The 26144-nt window shown below is 43.1% G+C and overlaps 2 protein-coding genes across 10 annotated transcripts in view; one reads left to right on the top strand and one right to left on the bottom strand.

The window, feature by feature from the left end:
* Positions 1-6602, bottom strand: part of ITPR1 (inositol 1,4,5-trisphosphate receptor type 1) — a 209085-nt gene extending 202483 nt beyond the window's left edge. For 5 of the 8 annotated variants that reach the window (XM_083424528.1, XM_083424531.1, XM_083424533.1 and 2 more), the window contains exon 1: positions 6292-6600. The gene's annotated coding sequence lies outside the window, so the exon portion shown is untranslated. Of the gene's footprint in view, positions 1-3248; positions 3356-6291 lie in introns of all 8 variants that reach the window. The other 3 variants (XM_083424530.1, XM_083424535.1, XM_083424529.1) reach the window with 2 other exon arrangements.
* A 13700-nt stretch (positions 6603-20302) lies between these two features.
* SUMF1 (sulfatase modifying factor 1) overlaps positions 20303-26144 on the top strand; it is a 63376-nt gene continuing 57534 nt past the window's right edge. The window contains exon 1 of one of the 2 annotated variants that reach the window (XM_083426428.1): positions 20303-20570. In XM_083426428.1, the coding sequence (XP_083282554.1) occupies positions 20343-20570 (228 nt within the window). In that variant the 5' untranslated portion in view covers positions 20303-20342. The remainder of the gene's footprint in view (positions 20571-26144) is intronic. The other variant, XM_083426427.1, reaches the window with a different exon arrangement.

Genomic DNA, 26144 nt, shown 5'->3' with positions numbered 1-26144 from the left:
GCCCTCAGAACAGGGAAGTCCCATGAAGCATCTATCTCCCCATCATCCTAAGAGAGTGGGAACATTTGCCTCAAGTTTCCCTGGCACAACCCACACAACAACAGGCAGAAGCAGGCCATTCAGGAACATTACCTCTGCCCAGAAACAACAAACCTGTCTCCCAACTCACAAGTGACTGGGCAAAGAGGAAGATGGGAAGCTAGGAGAAAATATTAAATGGGCTACCTTGCAGTTTCAAAAAGGGTGCCTATTCATGGCTTTGGATAACTAATTGAAACAGCTCTAGCTATATACAGTTTTAGCTATATGCTATCCAAATCACAAGCACTTAACTCCTCTCTGGTTTATTAACTGTTGCAAATCCAATTGCCGGCCACGAATCTACAATTCTTGCAATACAAGTGTGCCTTGAAAAAAGAAGTACAGCCTACACTTTCATTCAGAGCAGGGTGGGAGGGCTCCTCACAGAGCCGATAAAACTGATTACAGAAGATACATAACAGTTGGTCTAGCTTCTCAGGCACCCAGGTAGGAAAGCAATTGCCCTCAAGGCCCACTGTCAACCTGAGGGAACACCTCTTAAGCAAATACCTGGGAACAAATCTAATGGCTTAGGATTCGTTGCTTTTCTTTTGTGGAGACCCTTGGCTTTTAGCTAGGACTCCATACGAAGTCCTAAGCCAAGCTTGCTCGGCTGAAGTGGATAAAAAGCTGTATCCGTCTCAAAGCTCCACACGCATCCTAATTTCCTGCTTTTATTGCACCTTCACTCTCCCGCTTATACTTCACCAATGAGATTTCAGCAGAGGAGAAACCCTTGATGTACTTGTTGCTCCATTAGACGATATCCACTCCCAGGGCTTTCATGCTGTCCATGTCTACGTGAGAATTCTGCATGGTAGCTACCATCTAACTGTCTGTCTCCTGCTACAATTACAAGAGCATCATCTATGAGCCTCAGAATGTTTGTAATGACCGGATTTATGTTTCTCACCTAACCACACTGGGTGCCCATGCTTTGCATGCAGATGGTAGCAGTCCCAATTCAATCCAGGCAGCAGCTATCTAAGGTAGCTATCTAACTGGCATCTCCAGTTTGGCCTGGGATAGACCCCTGCCTTAGACAGCTGCTGCCAATCGGTGTAGACGAAACTAGGTGAAAGGGATCTGTAGTCTGACTCGGTAGAAGGAAGCTTCCCACGTTCCTAACATCCAGACACAAATAAAAGTCTCTAACAATTACCAGTAGTACCAGTCTTCTCACCAGACAGCATACTGCTGTAAATTTTGGAGACCTATTAGAGGAGTACTACACTGATCAATTTAATGTATTATTATTGTATTATTATTATTATTCCTGTTACAGGTGGGGACTTTTTTTGTGCTTTCTGGCTCCGGCAATGAAATATTCTGAGCAGTGTCTGATTAGTCTTTAAAAAGAAGTCAACAGGAAGCTAAAGAACACACAATTGAGAAGTATGTGGTTTTTTTCCCTCCTCAGGCCCAGTTATTGTAGTCCAGGAAACAACTAAATATTTAGACTGTTAGACTAGTTACCAAGACCCTCAGAACTAGCCAGCTGCAACTGCCCATCTTTTGACCATTTAAGACCATCTACAGCCAAATCTGCAACAACATTCATGTGTGTTTATATAATACATCCTTTAACTTATGTATCAAGTATTCTTAAAAGCTTGAGAGAAGGGACAATGCACTCTCAAATGACTGTTTAAAGAGGCCTATCCTAGCACAAGACTGCACATTCTTAAAAAGGCACCATGGAGGATGAGGGTTGAGGGAGGGATCAAAAAGGAAAAACAGCAATTCAGAAACACTGACAATATTCAAAGTAACAGCCTCTTTGCCCAGCCGAGATACAAGTTTAATAGTTCTTTTGTAATTTATCTGATACAATGTACCTAGGGATCACTTTAACCATGTGAACTTACTAGGTGGCTGCCAGGAAATTGCTACCTTTCAGCTTCTCATCTGCATTATGGGACCACAGACTCATTTGCCTTACATGGAAGCAAGACCTACCTTCCAGGGTTGCTTCTTGGGAGAAAAGCAATACAAGACTAGACAGCATCTTAAAAAGCAGAGACATCACCTTGCCAACAAAGGTCCGTATAGTTAAAGCTATGGTTTTCCCAGTAATGATGTATGGAAGTGAGAGCTGGACCATAAAGAAAGCTGATCGCTGAAGAATTGATGCTTTTGAATTATGGTGCTGGAGGAGACTCTTAAGAGTCCCATGGACTGCAAGAAGATCAAACCTATCCATTCTTAAGGAAATCAGCCCTGAGTGCTCACTGGAAGGACAGATCCTGAAGCTGAGGCTCCAATACTTTGGCCACCTCATGAGAAGAGAAGACTCCCTGGAAAAGACCCTGATGTTGGGAAAGACTGAGGGCACACGGAGAAGGGGACGACAGGACAATATGGTTGGACAGTGTTCTCGAAGCTACCAACATGAGTTTGACCAAGCTGCAGGAGGCAGTGGAAGACAGGAGTGCCTGGCGTGCTCTGGTCCATGGGGTCACGAAGAGTCAGACACGACTGAACGAGTAAACAACAACAACAACAACATAATGTGCGTGAAGCACTTTGGAAAATAACGTAACACTGACTCAGCGAGAATTGCTCTCCACCATCTCTGACTCTCCATTAAGTCAAGTCCAACAGCCGACTTCTGCCCACTCCCAAGGGTAGCACCTTGAAATCTGAACAGTGCCCTAAATGGTATGGTGCATGCAACCTTTTCAGAGCCCCACTGTGGCGCAAATATAGTATTTTCCCTCTCCTTCTGAAAATGAAAGAAAGATACGACATACACCAGTTTCACTTAACGTGCATCTTCTAGTACAGCAGGAGCCAACATGGTGCTTCCTACAGATGCCGTGGGACTCCATCTCCTATCAGCCCCAGCCACCATGGCCAGTGGTGAGGGCTGCTGGGAGCTGTGGTCTAGCAACATGTAGAGGGCACCACAAAAAGTGGCTGTGCTTGTCCACTCCTAATTGCAATGAAAGCTACCTCATTTTATACCAAACATGGTAATGTGACTGTTGAAATTGAGCCTTTATCATTATACTTAACCTGCTTTGTGATAGTTCAGTCTTTTAGCATAATGTGATCAACAGCTAGAGACTTCATTGTGATGAATTCAGACAGTGAACTCAATGGGGCTTCCTTCTGAATTGACATGCACGGGATTGTATTAATAACGGGTAGGATGCAGTACTGACCAAGTCAATATCCCATTGATTTGAATGTGCAGCCTACAGATCTAGCAAGGTCACTGAAAGTAGACTCCACTCTTAGAAGAGAAGCTTATTCCACCTATCAGAAGGATCTAAAAAGTGAAGGCAGGGGAGAGAGAGAGAATATTACATTTACAAAGGGTTTCATTTACAAATGATTAAAGTGGAATATTGATCAGCATCAAATCCATGCATGCAAATATTGGCTTTGCTTAAATTGAAGCTTTTCTCTACTCCTCCCCATCATCCAAGCAACTTTAGGGATACTTGGAATGTATGGAGACACCCTTTAATAAGCCTTACGAACAGCAATAAAGGGGAGAGGATCACAGCAATTCCCTCAACCTCAACTTGCTCATCTTTAAAACGGAACACCCACACTCATAGGGTTGTTGTGCAATGTGTTACCTATTGCAACAAACTGTGCAACAGTTATAAAGTGCAATGGAACATCATCACTACAAACATCAGTCTCTTTACCTAAAGACTGGAAGACAGGCCAAGAGGCCTACCGTTTCCTGGTTTCATTCTGGAATTATTTTTGACAACCGAAGTGTTGTGGTGCCTAACAGCTAGGTAAAATAGCAGAAAGAAGTATTAAAGATGGAATTCTGAAATACTGATTGGTGGAGAGAGAGAAACGCTTTGCTAAGTAAGAATCAGCATGCCTTGGGCAAAGGGAAGTCCTGTATCACTAGTCTTTTAGATTTAAGTGTGATAAACAGGTTGACTGGATGTTCTTGTACAGCGCATACTTAGGCTTTCAAAAAGTCTGTCACTAAAGGTGAAGTGGCAGTCACTAGATAAGACAGGGGCACTTATGCATCAGCAACTGGTCAAAACAAACAAGCAGCAGATCATAAAGTATTAAGTGGACAATAATTGCAGTGCAGGAATGTAAACTGTGGTGCCCCAGCAAGGATCTGTACTGGTACCAATGCTATTTAATCTGAGTCAGGGTGAACAGTAATGTAGCCAAGATGACACCAAATTATACAGATGCAAAGAGCTCTAAATGAATTACTTCATGCTGGCTGAATGGGCAATAGAACAGCAAATGGTGTTTTATATAAGCAACTGTAAAGTAATGCACACACTCTCAATCACAAACTTAGGTATGTTATATATTAAGCGCACACAAGCATGTACACATGCAGATGGTATTTATCTGCAATTTTCCAGGAAAGAAATCTTAGGGGTCTGGTGGCAAGCTCAATGAAAATATTATTTAAACATCTATAGACCACTTTCAATCTAAAACATCAAGGTCTACTGTGGCAGTAAACATGGTCAATTCCTTGCTATGTATTATTAGTAAAAGGACTGAAAATAAAATGGTCAGTATCATAATGCCCTTATGTAAATATATGGTGCCCCTGCATTTGGAATTTTGTATCCAGTTCCAGCACCCTCATCAGTAAAAACTAAACACTACATTAAACACTCCACCACCTGACAATTATTTCTCATTTTACCTATTGTTTCATTCATTGTCAACAGGTGCAGGTGTAGGGAACAGGTATCTTAAAGACTACATATATCTCCTTTTTGTCAAAAATTCCGTTCCTGCACGCTGCATGTACCCAACTACCTCCAGCTACCTCCACAGGAGTACTGCACCATGGACTACTGCATGTGTGAACACAACCTGGGTGTTTTGTTTGCTTCTCCCAAGAAGGCATCATTCTGACAGACTTCCACAGCATTAGAACCTCCCACCCCCCAAAAAAACTAGACACCTAAATCTCTAAACAGGTGCTTCCCAAGCCTTTCCCCTCCTATGGGGCACTTGAAAATTGCTGATGGTCTTGGCTGACCACTTGATGATATTTCTGCCTGTTGCAGCAACTGCTATGCACTGTGCTAGACGCTGTATGATTTTTAATGGTATTTTTATTGCTTGTTTTATACCACGTATCACAACCTGAATCCCACAGAGTTCAAACTGCAATGCAATGTGTGACACATACAAAGCCGTAAAAAATACAATTTAAAACCGATATGAATCTGTAATGTGGGTGTGCTGTGGGCCATCTGAATGAAGTTCACGAGTGGTCCACGGACCACAGTTTTGGAATCCTTGCCCTGAACTAGAGTGAAAGGAATTTTAAGAACCTTAAAAAAAAAGAAAAAAATGAACCCATTAAAACTCCGAAAGGCCCTTCCCACATTAACTCGGGCCAATTTGTGTCAGCTTCCTTCCACTCTGTTTGATGCAAAAGCAATCAAGTTAATAACTTAGGAACTCGTGTTGCTCTCCCCAAGTCAGAAGTTTGCTGCCAAAAAAACAGACCTACAGAAGGCTAGAGAAGGCTCGGCTCTCGCTTAAGACGACAGCAGAGATCCGAGGGGGGAAATCTGCCAGTGTTTCCAAGAAATGAAGGCGAGTTTAAAAACGGAAGGGGAGAGAATGTCGAGCCGCAACATCTTGCCGAGACCTTTGGGAATCACTCGTGTTTTAACCCGTCTCTTTTTTTTTCCGCCCAAACACCAACCGCACACACACAATCACACCTCTCGGATCCCCGCTCTAACACCCGCCTCCTTATCAGTTTGCTGCATCAGTAGCCATGAAGTTTTAACAAGCCGGGGGACGCCGCCTTTCAAGAGAGGTCGATGCCTTCCCCACATGATTCAAGCAGCATTTTTTTTCTTCCTGTCGCTGTCAAGAGTTGCAAACTTGGGCGATGGGGGGGGGGCTGGATTTAGGATTCAAGAAAGGAAGGAAAAGGGAGCGTTATTTGATCTGTTGCTTCTTTCCCCGCCGCCGCCAAAGCCACAACCCCTCCTGTATAAACAGGATCAGGGTGATCTGATAATAAGAAAGGCAAGCCCCATATATATATATATATTTAAATAACAACCAACCCCCCCCCCACAGGAGGTTTGTAAAGGGCTGCAACAAGAAGCTTGCAAACTAAGGCGAGTCGAGGCTGGGCTTTTGAGCCTCCCCCTGGAGGGGAAAAGCCAACTTCTGCTGCTTCTGGTCTCTTGTCACTGCCGCCCCCCGCTGCCTTTAGCCTTTTACCTGATTGCATAAGGGGCTCGGCTCGCCCTGGAGCTGGAGCGGGTTAGGAGCCGCTTTGTAATCCCATGTTCCCGGAGGAAGCCCTGTTGCCCCTGCCGAGGAGCTCCGTGAGGGATGGAGGCTCGCTAGCCCCCGCTCCGGCTCCCAACCCTCCTCAGCCAAGAGCTGGCTCAGCAGCACATCCACATGGTTACTGCACTTCTCGGGCTCTCTGCGGCTGATTATATAGTCCCCGCCGGCTCCATGGGCAATGTAGTCTCCGCCGGAGAGATCCTGCCGCCCGCTGCTAGCTGGCGGGGCCTCACCGCGGAACTACGATTCCCAGCATGCACCCCGCTCCAAGGGTGGGCTGCTGAGGGAGGCTCGCGGACGGGGCAGTGTTACACTCCCTGTGTCAGATCAAAAGGAATGTGTTGCAAATGAGCGCTGGAAGCCAAAAGTATTTCCTAAGCCGCTATTGGCTGAGCTTTTTTCCTTTATCCCCTCCCCGCTTTCCGCCTGCAAACCAATTGTTTGGCCCAAAAGCAGCCCACCTTCCCCATCTCCAGTGTAGGGAGGGGGTACTCCTGTTTCCCGAAGAAAATGTGTTTCCATTCAGTTTCATAGACATGCTTCCAGAGGAATTTTGTTTGGAGCATTTATTTCCTCGCCCCCCTCCCAATACTTTTTGGAGGCGGCCAACTGTCCTTTGAGCTGTCTTGGAATCAGCCAAGAATTTCAACCGTCTGTGACATTAAAAAAGAGAGAGAGTCTGTTTTGGGACAGGATTGAGCAACATGCATATGTAGTATATATTGGAAATCTCCTTGTAATAACTATTGTGAAAGGAAGGGGGGGAGTGATGACAGAAAGACAACTCATTAGTCTAAGGATCAGCCAGATGTAAAAGTACGCAGCAATATGCTAGTTTGTGACAAAGGACATAAAAACACCCCATACTGCTATGAGTTTGTGGCTGGGACCAATAATTAAGGCTTGTGTGTTAAAACTGTGTGTCCGGTTCCCACATGTTACACTCTCATCAAGACCTGCATGTGTATAAGACACCTCTTTCATCCTAGGGAATCAACAAGTGTTAAAAACTAATTAAGTCAGGATAATTTCCTTTTGAGGTGATGGCCTGGGGATGACTCATTAAGACAACAGCAAGGATCAAAGATGAATCTCACCTGCAAATGAGTGGGCTCCCTCCCTCGCCACAGAAGATAGTTTAAAAAGACAATGCTAGCATTTTAGGTTAGAGTTTAGGGACTGTGGTTAGGAGTTATGCAACAGAGTTAGTAAACTAGTCTGGAGAGAGAGAGAGAGAGAGCCAAAGAGCAATATTTGAGAGCAATGGCTGGCATAATGCCAAAGCTGCTGTGGCTATGGAAGACGCAAGAACCTCTGGGAGTTTTAATGCTGCAAGCCCCTCCATCACAGGCTCAGGTTGCATATAGGTGTAAATAAACCATATATCATAAGGACACCGCAGTCTCTGCTGTGCCTCATTTCCAAAAGGAAACATAGGCCCTGGGTAGGCATGCCTGGTACCCCTGGAATCTTGCACTGCTGTGGAGAAGGGTGGTGTTTAACAATGCATTTGAAGCATATCCCCCTCTCCAAAGAATAATGGTGCCTGTAGTTTGTTAAGTTTGCTGAGAGCTGTAGCTCTGTGAGTTCTCAGGATTGTCTGGGGGAAACTACTGTATGTGGCGATGGATGGCTTGCATGAGATGTAAATGTTGTTGAGGCAGTTGGGAGCAGTGGCCATAGTGCTATTAAATTAAATATACATGTAAATAGTCAATTTCCCAGAAAATGCGATGTGGTCACATTTTATTTCAAAAGAGGAAACTTCTCCCAAATGAGATTGATAAAAAATAAGTTGAAAGGCAAAGTCAAGAGGGTCAAAACACTGTCCTGAAAGAAATGTGGGCTGTGCAATAGTGTAGGATTTCAGTTTAATGGGGTTTGCACTGAAAAACTTCCTAATTAATGGGAGGGAGGATGCCATTTGGATTTCCTCCCTCGACTATCAAGACATCTTGGTGCCAACTCTGTCCTGGTCTCTGATTATAGTATGTTGCTTTCCCAGAAGCACGTCAGTCATGTTGGGAGTTCTGCAGGGGATCAGGCTAAGCAGGATTCGACCTTGGAGCAGCAGGCTGTGGTTGATTACCTTAATTTCCAGCAAAGGTTTTATGGTTACAATCCACCAACCACTGGCACTAATAATGCACAGCACTTCCACTAACCCATGCAATCAACAGATCTAATCCCATTTAAATGCAAGCTTGATGGTTTAAGTGGTTTGTCAATGGCATCGTAAACCCCCTTAAATGGTTTTTGACTAACACTGCACAGTGTGAAGCAATGGGGAAAGTTACTTTTATTAGCAATAGCAATGGGCACATTGTAGAATTTCTTTGAAGTTTGCAGAACTGTTTTGGAGTCCTTGTCCCAAGTAGGGGGACAAGGTCACTGAACTTATGTACCACAGGAAGTAGTGTGTTAAGATTCGGCCTTTGTTTATATTCACATTTGCACCAGTGATGCACTGGGTGGCTTCAGTTAGGATGGGCTGAAGCCTTGGAGAACTTCTCCTTGGGAAGATAGACAAACTGAACAATCCTAGACGTGCCTATAGCTTGACCCAGCATAAGACATCTAGGCTTAAACCAGAGCTTTCAAGCTCTGCAAGGGGCAAGCTACAGTTCCCATGATTCTTTTGGAGGAAACAATGAAGGTTAAAGTGCGCTTTCAATGTATGGTGTGGATGATCAAAGTTGATGTAAAAATGGATTTCCTGCATCTGTAGCAGATAGGGTTAGATTACCCTGATGAAACCTTCTAGCTCTATTATCCTCTTACCAGGGAGTAAGTTCCATTGAATGCAATGGGGTTTATGTGTGAGTAGATATACGTGAACTATGTAATAATAGTAAAGCACTTCATATGCTGCAAAGGGCTACTAGAATATTAGTGCATTTATATGAAGTTCATGTCTTATTTTAAAATGTTCTTTATTTCATTTTTGCAGCCCTACAAACTTCTTGTGGTTGGCAACCCAAGGAGCAGTGCTTGTTTTTTAAAATGGAAATCCTTAACAAATACTTCCCCACCCTTCTATATTGTTCAAATCACTCTGACCTTACGTAGCTGCAGAGGTTTTTTTGTTTTTTGTTTAAAGGGGGAGTTGTAACTAAACAAGGTTATGTAACAGCCAACATCCATCAGTTGGAACTTACTGTTGTTTAAAAGTGTATTTTATTCAAAAATCCCCCTAATAGGATTAGACACAGTTCCCATTAGCAATCTTATTACTACTTGTTCACAGTTCTCAGATCCCAACTTAGTTTCCCACAGGCAAGGGAAAGAAGGAACATGCTCGTTTGTTTAAAAATTTCCCACTGGCATTCTTTCTTAAACAAGCATTTAAATATATAGTACATTCATACACAGCCTGGCTGTGGTAGTTTCACCAAAGCAGATACACTGAATGAAATGTGCTCATGTTCTCCTGTGTCTTCCCCAGGACTCTTCAACCTCAGGGCCCCAGATGTTGCAATACAATTCCCATCGTCTCTCACTCACCCTTGGCTATACTGGTTGGGGATTATGGTAGTTCAGCAAAATCTGGGGATCCAAGGACACTGACAACAGGCTAGGTGTGCAGAGTGCTTTGTCTTCAAGGTCCCCACCAGTAGAGTTCTTTCCAATGTGCTCTAACTGTGCACAATCTGCCATAGCTGTCAACTTTTCCCTTTTCTTGCGAGGAATCCTATTTGGAATAAGGGAATTTCCCTTGAAAAAAGGGAAACGTTGACAGCTATGTCTGAGACTAGAAAAAATATTCCCCCATACCGTGCAGCCCCCTCATCTAATTAACAGCATCCCTGGATAGGATTTGCATATGGGGGTGGTATGCTGTGATTATGCCCTATCCTATACTCTACTGTAGCGACATGTAGAGCAGAGGAACAAAAGCGGAGCCCTACTGGACCAGATCAAAGACCCCTCTAGTCTAGCATCCTTTTCTCATAGTAGTCAACCAGATGCCTGTGGGAAGTCCACAAGCAAGTGGAACCTGAGTGCAACAGCACTCTTCCCATGTGTAATTCAGAGCAACTGGTAATCAGAGGCATACCAGCTCTGAAACTGGAAGTACAGTATACAGTCATTGTGTCTTGTAGCCATTGATAGCTTTATTCTCCATGAATTTGTCTTAGCCGCTTCTAAAGCCATCCAAGTTGGTGGCCTTCACTTCATCTTGTGGTACCAAATTCCAGAGAGAAACTGTGCACTGCTATAGTAATTGTAAAATTAAAATTTCCTTCTCCAATAGAACTTCATTTCCCACTAATTCCTTGTGCCAGGTGTGAGGTCACTGTAAAGTTGAAAAGCCTCTCCCCATATGAACCAGCCCAGAACCAGCAATCATCATCTGAGGCCCTTATTCAAGGTCTGGAGGGGGGCAACATGAGAATGGGCCTTTTCTGTGGTGGCTCCCCGTTTATGGAATACATGCCCCAGGGAGGCTTGCCTGACACCTTTGTTACATATCTTTAGGTGCCAGGCAAAAAGCATTTCTCTTGTCCCAGGCCTTTGGCTAATTAAACAAACTATGGCCTTTGAAACTCAGGAAGTGGGTGTTTATTGTTTTTGTTTGTGACTATGATATGTATTTGTCTATTGTAAACCACCCTGCGAATCCTCAGATGAAAGGAATAATAATAATAATAACTGGGCCATCAGTCTGAGGTCAGTGAGATACATAGATTTGATGCATTTCAGAGGCATAGCAGGTGCTACCCATGCCTTCACAAGCAAAGATGTTGATCCAACAATATCACTGTTAAGTTGTGGGTGAACATATCAGACAACACAGCGATTCTTCAAACAGCCCTTGTTTATTCACAGGCCAGAACAGAACTGAACTGAAGGGTCCAGCCAGCCTGCTTAGAGAGAGCTCCACTAGAACGCAACAGTAACCATTTTCTATAACTATCCAATCACTGAACGTCACTTTCAATCCCTTATTTGCATATGTGGACCTGAGTGAAAACTATCTACAGTATCCCCCTGCTGGCCCAGGGTGAGAACTTCAGTACATAACAATCACGTTCTCTGCAACTCTGGGAAAGGGGTGGGCACAACTTAGCACAGCAATACTGGCAAGGAGATGGGACAAGGTGATGAAAACCTGCCTTTCCCTGGGACCTTCCCCAGGATTCTCTTCCTCAGGCTCTCTGATCTGGGTAGGTATCTTCCCAGCTCACTGGATTCCTCCACCCCAGGTCACGTCTCTGTCCATCACCCCCAGGGGCCATGACAATCTGGAGGGATATAGAGTATGGCAGAGCTTTCTAAATTTTTCATGTTGGCGACACACCTTTTAGACATGCATCATTCTGCGACACAGTAATTCAGTTTTACCATCCAACTGGGGGTTAAACTAACCCCTTTCCAGCCCTGGGAGGAGTGTGGGGAGCATTCACATGACACACCTACACACTGCAGCTGACACACTAACATGTCACGACACACAGATTGGGAAGCTCTGCACTATGGTATAAATGTGTTCTGCCTCTTTTTAGCCATTCCAGCAGCAGACTTTTACTAGCGTTTAGCAGATGCACTAGTGACATGTTAAGCCAGCCCATCTGAAAACCTGAGCCAGGACATCTCTTTTGATGGTGGCAGCAGCATATCTTACACCGCACTGACATTTTCATGCCCTGCGCCAATTCTTCTTAGAAGAGAAATCCATTTTAAAAATTTGATTCAAACATCTCCAGGGCCATTGGAACAGAAATACACCAGATGGTAGCATAAAAATGTTCTCAGAAGGAAACGTGGGAAATGTAAGGTAATGCTGCAGAACAGATTCACATCCCATGCCGACATATTTCAGAAAAGTAAACAGGACAGAGGGTTGATTCTTTAACGGTACAACCAAGACAACTGTATTCTTGCATGCCTATATCAAATGTGGGGGGAAATCTTTCTTAGCACTTAGAAGGTTGATAGAGATTAACAGGCCAATATATAAGATTTTCTCCCTAGGTCATAATACAGTACTAGAACTCAGGGTCATCCCCTGATTGGCCGGAGAGTCTGGGCAGGCAGAAGAAAGCACATCTTCACATAGCGTGCATTTTCTTTATGGAATCTGCTGCCATAAGTTGCTATCAGATGGTGCCTTTAAAGGAGGCTTAGACAAATACATAGAGGCTAAAGCCACCAAGGGCTACTAGTCATGGTGGCTTTGTACTACCCCCAATATCAGAGGCGGTGCCTCTGAATACCAGTTGCTGGGGAGTGAGGTCTTCTGCTCTTGTCTTGCTTTATGGGCTTCCTAAAGGCATCTGTTTGGTCACTGTCGAGAACAGAATGTTGGACTAGATGGACCTTTAGTCAGACCCATTAGGGATGTTCTTATGCAAACCTCTCCACCCAGCATGCAAGTTAAACCTAACTGCTGTCAGTTTTAAACAGAGACTAAAATTAGATGAATCTAAAGCAACATCAAAATGTTAAAAGACTTGGGAGATAAGGAATGTCTTCATCTGCCACCAAAAAAAGTCATTAAACAAAGTTCAGTGGATAAAATAAATAAATAAATAGTTGCATTCGAGAGTGCCAGAATCCGTGGAGGATAGGTCTATAAATGGCTATTAACCATGACAGCTACTAGAAAGCAATATATTGAAAGCAATGTCATCATTTTTTCATTTTTTAAAATTTGTATACCATCTTTCTATCTTACAATACTCAAGGCGGTGTACAAGCTGAAGAAACAAAAAATGTACATCTTATAACAGTCTAACGCAATAGAAAAATGTGATAATAAAACAAAACTTTAAAATAAGCAACCTACATCAAAAAGTAACATTTAACAATTATTAGAGTAGTACAAAATAATAATATCAACATATAAAAGTTAAACAGAAATCCACTCAAAAGTTACAATAAATAATGTCTAAACTATAATCAATAAAACAATGGCAAGCCACAGTACATAAAATAATACAATACAAATTGAGAAGCATACAAATATATTGCCTGCAACCATGAAAGCAATATATTGTTGCACGCCACCCCAGTCTCTGAGTGGTGCGAGATTCCAGTGTTCCAGGTGCTTACCCAGGGTTCGTGTTTCTTTCTGGGAATGAGCCACAGTGGAGACTGTGGCGTCTTTATGATATATGGCTTATTTACACATATATACAACCTGAGCCTATGATGGAAGTGTTCACAGCATTAACATCCCAAAAGGGTCTTGCTTCTCCAGTAGCCACAGGCTTTGATTCAAGCATAAATCAGCTACTGTTTCTTCTCTGCCTCTTCAGCCTATAGCTTTTTTTCCAGGTGACACATTACACATACTTTTCAATTCTAAACTCTGGCTTTTGTCCCACTTACTATCCAACTCCCTTTGGCACAGAGGCCCCTTTCCTTGGCTCTCTTAATGGACCATCTCCCAGGTGACCACTTCATGAGAAAGATAACTTGATTTATATTTTCACAGTTGCTGGGATTATAGGGATTAGAAGTCAAACTCATCACAATATTATTAAATGCCTGTTGATCAGCAGCAACACAGGGTGATGGCTAGAGGGTTGTGTTTGGGAACAAGTCTACTGGATTGGATGCACATTTGGACTGTGTCCACATTATACCCTTTCAGAACATTTGAAGTACATTCCTTCCCTCAACGAATTCTGGGCAGTGTCAGTTTGCTAAGGGTTGCTGGGAACTGTAGTTCTATGAGGGGTAAACTACATTGCCCAGAATTCTTTGTGGGAGAGAATGTGTTTTAAATGTGCTTTAGAGGTATACTGTGAATGCATCCTTTCTGAACGTAGTTTCTGAATTCTGTTCCTCACCCAAAAAAGTGGTGGAATGATTGTTCTGTGCACTTCACACCAGGGAATACAAACAACCCATTATTGCAAGATGAAAGGATATTTAGCACAGCCCTGACCCCAAAAAACAACATGAGAAAATTGGGTTCCTAATTAAATTTGATCTCAGTTTGTTTTTGTTTTACTCTCTTGCTTTGCTAAAGATGTCACAATGCTGGAGGGAACCAAGGCAGATAAACGGAAACCATGCTTGTGCAAGCTTTCAGCTCTGTATTCTTAACTCCCTGGAAACTTCCAAGGCTGGGGGAAAGAACTTTGTTAATATGTTCCTATCCAAATCCTAAAGACAACAAATCATTCCTATGCCTTCATTATAAGAGGCTGCTTATTTTTATTTCACAGGACAAAATAAATGTTCTGTTCAAATTAAGCTGACATTTAATATGCTTTAACTGTAAAAATGAATTAATGAATATTTCTTTTCTTTTGAGGGCTGATCCTTCATTCCCAGTGTCTGGCTGCCTGCCTGCCTGTTGAACTCACCATTCTCAACATCTTCCATCTCCCCTGCAGCTTTCCATGCTTAGATCTTAAGCACCTTATTTGGAAAAAGAGCTCCACTGAAATGAATATGACAGTGTGGCAGATTGATGCCATACATTAAAAAAATAATAATCATGGGAACTGTAGTTTCCCTTTCACATAGACACAATTGCCCAAACTTTTAACATACTACAGTAAGTAAGTAAGGTGCACAGGACTAGCATCAACTCTTTTCCTGTAGTAGTAGTAGTAGTAGTAATAATAATAATAATAATACAGTGGTACTTTGGTTCTCAAACACCTTGGTACTCACACAACTTGGAACCCAAACACTGCAAACCCGGAAGTAAGTGTTCTGGTTTGAGAACTTTTTTTGGAAGCCGGATATGCTCCGTTTTGAGTGCCACACTTCCATTTTGAGTGTTATGCCGAGGTCTGTCTGTTTTTGCTATTTATTTTGCGTTTTTGTTTTTGTGGCTCTTTTTGTATGTGTGTGACTGTGTGAAACCCAGTTCAGCTACTGATTGATTGATTGTATGGCTCCAGTACATTGTTTATTGCTTTCATTTTATGGATCAATGGTCTCGTTAGATAGTAAAATTCGTGTTAATTTGCTTTGGGATTGTTTTTTAAAAGTCTGGAATGGATCAATTGATTTTGCATTCCTTTCAATGGGAAAGCCGCCTTGGTTTTGGAATGCTTTGGTTTTGGAAAGGACGATTTTTTTTATAGAAGTTTTATAGAAGATTTTTTTTATGGAGTTTTTATAGAACCAGGACTATGTGCAGACCCTTCAGACGGGAGATAGCTTTTGCTTTTGAAATTGTAACTCATCCCAGTGCAACTAGGGTGAGCCAGCACCAGATTTAGGGCAGTGTGGGTGGTTCCCCTGCACAGGGTGCCGAGCTGAGGGGGTGCAAATAATAAAAGATTAAAAAGGAATTATTGTGAAAATAAGAAATATTTTGTCCTTGTTCAGGGCACCATATTACCAAGTCTACCCTGGGTGAGCTGTTCGTGGGGGCAGGTTTTCAATACCCTTAGCTACTTTGGATGCACATCAGGATGAGTATTGCTTTCTACCCTGTAATTATTACTTGAGTTCTGTTGCAACATCTGGGTATGTCTTTTCATGTAGGTGAACATGCACATCCTCATTAAGGGACGCCAGTGGTTGGAAAGCTGCTCAGAGCTTGAGCTGAATTGCTAACAGAAAATATAATAACAATAATAAGAATAAGAATAATTTATTATTTCTACCCCACCCATCTGGCTGGGTTTCCCCAGCCACTCTGGGCAACTTTCAACAGAACAATAAAAACAGAATAAAACTTCAAACATTAAAAAATTCCCTAAACAGGGCTGCCTTCAGATGTCTTCTAAAAGTTGGATAGTTGTTTATTTCCTTGACATCTGATGAGAGGGTGTTCCACAGGGCAGGCGCCACTACCAAGAAGGCCCTCTCTGCCTGGTTCCCTTTAACCTCGCTTCTCGCAAATATTAAGCTGTAATCTAATTGTTACAACAGCAAGAATTAGGGCTTCCAGGTGGCTTCTGTTTTAGGTAGTGCCCCCTGTTTTAAAGGATTATCTCCCATGTCACAAATTCACAGGCCTTCAAAACACTTTAACTACTATTTATTTACAAGAAGCATAGCCAGAAATATTGATTTCGTATTCTAGGTTGCAGGCTATATTCTCCTCTTCTCTCACACACATTCACACTATGGGTAAAATGGAGATAATAGGATGAGTCTTGGTGATGGGGTGGGGGAGCCTATAGACTCATTTCCTCAGACTTTCCCCAAAATATAGACAGTGTGGGATGTGGCTGGCAGGGGATGTGGCAGTGAGATCATAAACAAGATTATCCATTAACAGCTGCTATTGATTTCAGTGGGATTTACTTCCACATAACTGTGCTTGAAGTCTAAGAAATTTATTAGACAACAATATTTAGCGAACTACAGTCCACTTCATCAGGTGCATGAAGCCTTATTATGAGTTGCTGTGTGTGTGTCTCACACACATGGTTAGCTGCGTAGTTGGTGAGATTAAATATTGCATTTCCTTTCCTTCTGACTTCACAGGTTACAGGCTCATCCTCCCCCCCCCCCATTCCCCCATCTGCACTATAAATTTAAAGTAGCATCTTACCACTTTTTTTACTCACATGGTTTCCCAAAAAGAATCCTGGGAACCTCAGTTTGTTAATGGCACTGAGAGTTGTTAGGAAACCCCTATTCTCCTGCAATTTCCAGTTCACTAAGAAGAGGGATTTATTGTTAAGCCATTCTGGAAATTGCAGTTCTGTGAGAGGAATAGGTGTCTCCTAACTATGCTAAGCACCCTTAACAAAGTATAGTTCCCAGGATTCTTTGGGGGGAAATATTGACTGTTTTAAGTGGTATGATGCTGCTTTTAATGTATAGTGCAGATGTGGTCTCACTAACAGTGTGCGTGTAACGGTTTATTTATCTCAAGCAGTGAGCTGTGATGCACTCACATTTATGGCACAATAATGTGTTAGTTTTTAAATGCCACAAGGCTTTTCAGTTGCTTATGCTGCAGGAGACTAACATGGCCACTCCCTTGGACATTACAGTATAATTATGCTTAAGTCTTACAGTCCACGAGGGCATATTAATCTTCCCCTGCCCCACCCCCCAATCTGTAAAGTAAATATGACCGAAAATAAATAGATAAACATAAAGGATCCAATACCTGATCAAAAAGTAATGAACTGTAATTATGCTTAAAGTTGGTAAACAGTAGTTCTGATATTGGGATTCACTGTGGGGAAAAATATGAATAATACATGAGAGCTGTAGTCCCAAACACACTCACTAGGGAATATGTTCTGTTGAACTCAATAAATCTGCTTATGATCACGTTGCAAGAGCTTCCAAACAGTGTGCAGTGTTTTAAGAGCTACAGGAAACAATACAAGTTTTTTGAACTAACTTCATAATTGCAAAAACACAAGACATTGCAAAACTGGCACAGTGTTTCAGAAACAATTAGGTACATCCATAGTTTGGAAGATCTGGTCCATTGTAGTTTCACAGCTTTTTCTAATTACTATTTTCCCATTTCTGACTTGACTGAATATATTTCTCTTTAATTCAGCATAAACAAGCTGTTATGAATTCCAGACATTAGTATACTGAGATAGTGGTCCTCTGCCATTGTCCTTTTAGTTAACATACACAATAACATTAAATGCTTCTTGTAGGGAAAATAGTCCATCTTTATCATGGGTGTAATTTGGAAAAATGGGTGAAAATGCACTAGTCCATGTCTTGAGCTGCTCATTCTCCCTGTCCGGATTGTTTAGAGTTAGTACACCAGTTGCACTGAGTGGCTTAGAAACAGTCCGAGGCTAACTGCCTGGAACACAATTTATTTACTCTCCCCTTCTCTAAGGAATGTGTGTATGTACATGGGGTATAAAGATGTGGGTATAAAGCCAAGGCTGTATTCACTGAGAAGAGTTTTTGCTCAGTGCAAGGTAGCAGCAAAGAAGCTGAAGGTTATGTACTGTATGGTTCAATATAGTATGGTGAGCCAGCATGGTAAAGTGCTAGTGGATTTCTCTGTATACTTGTATCTTTACAAGGTTTACTTTTAAGACCAGAAGAACTGTATTATAGTAGATTAGTTCATGACGTGTCAGCATCTCCTAAAGTTTATGTAGCTAGCGTGTTTATGCTTGTGCCACGAGACTTTATATTCTAAACTGAACTGATTGAGATAGCAGTTTTCTTACCTGGGAACTCTGGAAAAGACTGACTATTAGAGAGCAGGAAAATTCTGATGTTCTGCTGGAACACTCTGCTCAGAGATGGATTTAGGGGAACACAACCAATTCTCTCACACTGGACACCAAGCTGAGAGGGTGCCACAGTAGACATTGCAACAATGACTAAGAATGGGAGGCGAGAGACGGGGTGGTGTAATATCAACAACAAATGGTAGGCCCAAGTCTCTAACACAGGCTTCCTCAACCTTGGCCCTCCAGATGTTTTAAGACTACAATTCCCATCATCCCTGACCACTGGTCCTACTAGCTAGGGATCATGGGAGTTGTAGGCCAAAAACATCTGGAGGGCCGAGGTTGAGGAAGCCTGCTCTAACAGGTTCATGGGCCAACTGACTTCTACAAGTCGTAACATTTATCTTCCCCTTGGCCATTCTGTTTGTGTGTTAGTTTTCCCCACAACTGTAATACTCCCAAAAAGTTTATGTTAACAGTCCCTTGTGGCCCCTTTCATACTGTTCCGAACTGTGATCACTGAGTGGCTGATCGGGGCTTTACTTTTTTGATCTGCATTTGATCTTGTTTTAACGGAAAAAAAATATTTGGAACTGTGGGTCTGGATCTATGTGTTGATTAGTTTTATTCTTTAATTCCTGGAAGAGAGAGACCAAAAGATTTGGTATGTCCCTAGGCTGGCAGTTATGAGAAACCTGGTTGATTTTGGAGTTTTAGTGGGTACCACACCATCCATGTGTCACCTTTAACATGCCAATTTATTGGGTGTGTGAGGAAACTAATTTTGGGACTGACTGATCGTGCAATTACTTCTAGGCCATCTCCTCTATTTCTTTACCACAATCAGTTTCCCATAATTTCCTGAGACTTTCTATAGTACCCAATCTAACAATATTCCATCAATATTAGAGACCAAACTTGTATTACTGAATCAATAACTGTCAGCTAGGTACTCTAAGACAAGCAAAGGAGGTAGGGCTTACTTTTTCTTTTTAGCTTGTGCAAAGGATCCAGCTCAGGTTAATAATGCAGTTTTTAAACAGATTGGAATATTTAATTCTCTTTGTATTTATTTTGTGAGTATCGTACGCAATCCGGTTTAATCTGAGGTTAGAATGTTAAGTGGCATCTGATGCATTTCTTATGCAGCAGAAGCTTCCGGGAAGAGCCACAGGTCAGGGAAAGCGCTCGTGCTTTGCATTCACAAGGCGCAATACTCTGCTCTCAGAGACGCTGTCAAAAAGGGTCGTAAGAGGGGGAACGGATGAGATGCTCATAGAGCCCGCATAACGTGGGCAGCGAGAACCAACGATTACTTCCAAGGTCGCTTCACACGTTCGTATTTAATGAGAAAAAGAGGGCAGCCTTCAAAGTGGCAAGGGCAATACGTAGCCAGATGCAACGGAAGACGGGCTCCTGCGCTTCTTCAAATTAACCTAGAACAAAATTCAGCAGGTGTTCCGCTTCTTTTACCTCTGGAGCCGTTTGCCGCATGCTTTAACCCAGCCTGCTACCTGCGCGCATGGTTATGATTTCAAAGTGCCAAGTGGACCGAATAACATGGTCAAGAGGTAAATGCATAACGAAGCGCGACTGCGAGAATGAAAGCAGGAAATGGGTTTAAGAAGGAACAGGTTTGCATTTCTTTGAGGAGCGGGGCTCGCGCTCCCAGCCCTTTCTTTTACTTTTCTCCCCCCCCCCCCGCCCCAATCATTTGCCGCGGGAGACGAAAACCGTGGGGAGCCAGTTCCCTTGGAATCCGTGATCCCGAAGAAAGATGCTTAAAGTTTCAGAGGGAAGGCAGAGGAGGAGGAGGAGGAGGGCGAAAGAGACGCCGAGAGAAGTCAGCTGACCGCTTTGGCTTCACGTGACGTCCCAGTCAACATGGCTGCGCCCGGGCGCAGGCCGCTTTGGTTCGCTCTCGCTTGCTGGGCTGTGTGGCTCCGCGCCGCCGTGTGCTTGGAGGGAGGCCAAGGCACTTGTGGCTGCAGCAGTGCCAACCGGGCGAGCGGCGAAGAAGCAGCCGCGAGGAAGTATTCCCTGGAGGCGAATGTCGCCCATCAGCCAAGAGGCGGGCCGGAAAGCCCGCAATCGAAAGAGGAGGGCAGGCAGGTAGGTGGGTCAAGCGAAAGCGGTCGAAGGATAGCTGTGGGGAGAAGAAGGGGGCGGTACAGATGGCGGCACCGCAGAGACCAGATTAGGAGCACGGCGAAGTTTGGTGAACTTGTTCCAGTGGACTCTGCGGATGGCATTTGATCCGAACCAATGGCTTCAAGCTGTAAGAAAGGAGAGTACCACGGAACAACTTTCTGACTGTTCAGAAGAGGTGGTGGGCTTCCTTGGTGACTGGATGGCCATCTGTCATGTATGATCTAACTGAGATTCCTACATTGCAGGAGGTTGGGCTACATGACCCAATCAGAGTCCTTTCCAACTCTACAATATGATCCTAATAGGACCTCAGGCAAGGTTACCCAGGAGGTATCCTTAAAAGTGCTGTGTGAACAAGTGTGGCTGTGTGCTTATAAGTCTAAGGCATATTATAGCCTTCCTCTGTGTGTACCCTTGAGTACCCCCCGGAAAAAATCCACTGGCCTTTCTCAGCCTGGTGTCATCCAGATAATTAGGGCTACAATTTGCATCATCTCTTCCTGCCTGCCAGGCTGACTGAGGAGCTCTAGGGAAGTGGCTGGGCAAAGGCAAAATCACTCAGACCTGTGCCTAGAAAGCACGATGAGTGGAAAACCTCTTGGACCTATGCTCTCTAGGCATGGGGCAAACAGAAATGTGGATAAGCCCTTATTGTGGAGGTAGCCATAGGTTTTCCTCTTCAGCTAACGTATCACATGAGAGCTGGGTTGATCAAAATACCATTTCACCAGCTACCTTTCTTTAGTTTGTTGTGAAGAGGCCACATTTTCTCATTAATAAACTTAAGTATCTTTTTCTCCTGTGACAACACCCACATCTTGTGGACTTTTTGTTATTTCTATCAATAATATCACCATTCTATACCTCAGAAAGCAGAAATGGAATGATTTGTACAAGTTCTTTTTCGCAGCTCATGAGGATCCTAGGAGCTTGATTGCTTCACAGATTTGATCTGGTCTGGAATTTAGATTCTCCTGTTCATTGTTGGGTATAGCCATGCCTGCCCAACTGCACTGGCTGTCAGTTAATTTCTGAGCCCAATTCAAAATGCTGTTTTTGACCTATAAAGCCTTTAATGGCTCAGGACTGCAATACCTCAAGGACTGCCACTACTCTCCAGATGAACCAACCAGAACCGGTGATCATCATCTGAGGCCCTTCTTTATGTGCCTTCTCCACAAGAGGTCCAAAGGGTGGAAATATAAAAATGGGCCTTTTCTTCAGTGGCTCCCCACTTGTGCAATTCTCTCCCTCAGGCAGGCTTGTCTGGCACCTTCATTACATATCTTTAGGCACTAGATGAAAACATTTCTCTTTAATCAGGCCTTATAATACTTACAATAATAGTAATAATGCCTAACAACTCATTGATTTGAAACAGGAGCACCATTAATGTGATGGCATTCAAAGATCTCAGGCAAATCACTTTCTCAGCCCTCAATGGGTATTATTTATTTTATTTATTAATTAAATTTATATACACTCTTCATCACATGATCTTGGGGTGGTTCACAGAATAAAACACAACATAAAAACACAAGTAAATAATTAAAGCAAAAACAATAAAATAATACTCCCCTTCCCACAGACACCTTTAAAAGGCTGTAGATTATCAATCAGTCCAAGGCCTGGTTGAAGAGGAACGTTTTCACCTGGAGCCTAAAATATATATAATGAAGGCGCCAGACAAACCTCCCTGGGGAGAGCATTCCACAAACAGGGAGCCATTGCAGAAAAGGCCTGTTGTTGTGTTGCCATCCTCCAGACCTCATGTGGAGGAGGCACAGGAAGAAGGGCCTCAGATGATGAATGCAGAGTCCAGGACTCTGAAACTGAGGATTGCAAATGGGATTCCTTCATTCAGGCAGAACATGCATGCAGTCCAGTGTTGGAATGCTCAGATCCTTAAAAATATGTTAGCCCACACATAAGATATGAAACTGTCTTCAGATCTGCACACAGCTACCCTAGAGTTTGATGCTGTTGCTTTCTTGACCACTGAATTTCGAACTGTCTAGTAGAATAAAGGTCTGGTTGCATGGTACTAAGTGCAGCTTGATAAAGGGTCTATCCCAATGAAAAGATATATGATTGTGTTGTTAATTTTAATGGGAAGACGTGGCATGACTGGGCATGGGATGACCACTGTCAGTGCTAAATAGAACTCACTTCTGAGAATGCTTGTACAGTTCTGCCAGTCTTTTTTGGGTTGGTTGTAAGGTAATTAGATTTCCAGCTTTCTTTTAGGATTCTGGAAGGAGCATGGTAAATCTAAGGTTATTGGCATGATTGTATTTTGTGGGTATGATTTTAAGCAAGTTTCTAGAAGACCATATGGTTGCAAAAGAAGTGAAATTGAATCCCAGGACTCGTTCACACAACATTGGCAAAGATAGAGTCCGGACATTGATGTCTCCTCATGATGTCTGAACGTGGCATCTGGATAGGTGTGGTGCCCTAGCTTTTCCCAAGTCTCCATGGTTGAAGTCATTGAAGTGCTTCCTAAGACCACTAAATCAAGATAGGAACCATACCTTTAAGTCAGTGGCTGCCCTATTCTTGGGGCTTCTGGCAATTTGAAGATACCTTCTTACTATATTATATAATCAGTCTTCTAGCCTGCAGCTGCTTTTTGCATATAGTAGGTGTCTTTGGGAGGGCGTGTGCCAACTGCAGTATTGGCAGTGGGTAGTTATCTAGGAGCTGGTGGGCAATTTCTGCTAGCGGCAGAATGTATTACATAGCACACATGTACAATACGTTCATAAATTGCAGGGTTCACTCTGCATCTTATTTGCAGAGCCTTCAAATACTTAAAAGGCTTCCAGGAAGAAGAGGTATAAGTGCTTGCCTTATTACCTTACAATTGCTCATCTTTGCATTACTGAGGAGAATACAATGCGCAGCAGTTCTGAATTTACTTAAGGAAGAGCAATTCAAGTGAAGAAACTTAAGTAGGGCTTTGGAATCTATTTCCTTAAAGGGTTTCAAGAACAGTTTGGTAGTGCTTCTTGAAGATGCTCCCCATCCCAATAATTGCTAAGGGTCTTGGCAGACCATGCAATGGTTTTTCTGCCTGTGGTGGCAATTGTAATGCACTATGCGAGATGCTATATGATTTTTAATAGTATTTTCTTGCTTCTTTTATTTCTTATTGTAAAGGTATTTTATTTTATTTATTATTGTAAAGGTAAAGGACCCCTGGACAGAAAATCCAGTTGAATTTGACTATGGGGTGTGGCACTCATCTCCGCTTTCAGGCTGAGGTAGCCAGTGTTTGTCCGCAGACAGCTTTTCTGGGTCATGGTGCACAGAACACCAGAACACCATATTGAGTGCCACAGTGCACAGAAACGCTGTTTACTTTCCTAATGCAGCAGTACTGTACCTATTAATCTACTTGCATTGGTTTGCTTTCGAATGCTAGGTTAGCAGGAGCTGGGACAAAGCAATGGGAGCTCACCCTGTCGCATGGATTCGAACTGCTCACCTTATGATTGGCAAGCCCAAGAGGCTCAGTGGTTTAGACCACAGCGCCACCCGCGTCCCGGTATATTTATATACCTTTATATTTTATTGTATTACAGTTTGAATTCCATGAACATTTAATATGGTTTGTGCGCCATCTCCCATCTTTAACCAGAAATCCACAGACAAGCTGTGGACCAGCTGAATGAAGTTTGTGGACCATTGGTGGACCACAGCTTAGGGCCCCCGGTATAGGGCAAAGCCCTTCTTCCTACTACCTATCAGGTCATTTCCAATGTCATGCTTCTGTAAAATCAATAGAACTAATTTGAAGCAACTGCAAAGTTACTAGCTTGAAAGACCTTATAAACCACACTGTGGTCTGGTTTAAGTGGTTTGCAAATTATCTTCAGGAAAGATGGCATGGAATTGTGCAGTCAGCGTTTCTAGTGGTTAATTTTAGTGGTAAGCAAAATAAAACCCAGGCACTCCATGAACTTTCTAGATTTTGTTATCTTCTGTATCCGAGATTTTAGGACAGCTCATACTCATGTGCTGTCCTAATATCTCGGATACAGATAGTGGGGTGTGTTTCTGAATGTACTGAAAACTTTTTTCAAATTGAAGTACAGAGTTGACACAGTGAAAAGACACTTGATCAGCAAACCAGCAATCTCAGGTTGTCAGCAAAAGCCCAGCTGCTGCCTTTGCTCTGCTGAAGGAGCAAGCGCCTGTTCTGGCAGGGCTCTGGTGCAGAATGGAGGACTGTTTTGGGTGATGCGATACAGAATGTTGCGTGTGCCTGTCAATGCCTTTTGCTGAATAGGAATTGGATCTGCAAAGCTACTGGTAGATGGATCTTGTGTGCTGCTGGAGTTATTAGAATCGGGGGGTTGACGCCATGCAAGAGGATGAATTGTGTAATTGGGCAGTATATTTGATGCTTTGCTCAGCTCTGCCAATTCTGTCCTGATTAATTTGAGCGGCTTTGTGGCAAGCACTTTACAAGCATGCCCCTTCATGTCATTACTCTTTGCTGAATGCCCCTGGCTGTTTCTTTTGTTGCACAGCAGCATTTTGATAAATTCTTCCCAGAACTGCACACAACCTCTCATACTGAACTTGCAGTCTCAGTTGTTGGTTGTTCCATAATTCTAAGTTACAGCAATAAGTGCTAGTGGTCCAGGACTGCAGGAGCAGCCAGTCTTCATCTCTCAACGTTTTACCATTCATTGTCTGGAAATGACTAGAGCAGAACTGATGGCCGGGAATCTCTCTCTGGTCTTCCTTTTCCCAATAGAGTATGGTGAGTACAGCTATCTTTGCTGCTGTTCCTGGGACCTAGAAGTTTTCATATTCTGAGTAGGTGACGCCAGAAACTTCTATAAATCGCGAAGCTAAGGAGCTGGGGCCACTCATACCCACCCCATATACAGTGGTACCTCGGGTTAAGTACTTAATTCATTCTAGAGGTCCGTTCTTAACCTGAAGCACTACTTTAGCTAATGGGGCCTTCTGCTGCTGCCGCGCCGCCGGAGCACAATTTCTGTTCTCATCCTGAAGCAAAGTTCTTAACCTGAAGCACTATTTCTGGGTTAGCGGAGTCTGTAGCCTGAAGCGTATGTAACCTGAGGTGGTACTGTAGCTGCAGCAAGTGCAGGAGGCCTTGCCACCACATATTTGCTTAGGGGAGGAATGGGGAACCTGTAGCCCTCCGGAGGATGTTGGACTGCAACTCCCATGAAGCCCAGTTGACATGGCCAATAGCTAGGGATGATGGGAGTTGTAGTCCCTGGTTTAGGGAAATATGTAGCTGATTCCTTATTAAAGACGCAACAAAGTACACAAGTATACTTCATAATAATACTCAAGGGTGTTTTTATGTTACATAATACTGGATAGAAACAACATTTTAAGTCAGTGTGGTGCTGTGATCAGAGTGTTTTGTTTATTCATATATTGCATTTCTATCCTGCTTTTCCTCTAAGGAGCTTGAGGCAGCATACATGGTTTTGTCCATCCTCTTCTCCTCAAGTTTTATCCTTGTGAAAAACCCTGTGAAGATAG

The sequence above is a fragment of the Podarcis tiliguerta genome (assembly GCF_965153285.1).
Source record: "Podarcis tiliguerta genome assembly, chromosome: 2".
NCBI lineage: Eukaryota > Metazoa > Chordata > Lepidosauria > Squamata > Lacertidae > Podarcis > Podarcis tiliguerta.
This window is presented reverse-complemented; position numbering and strand designations above follow the sequence as displayed.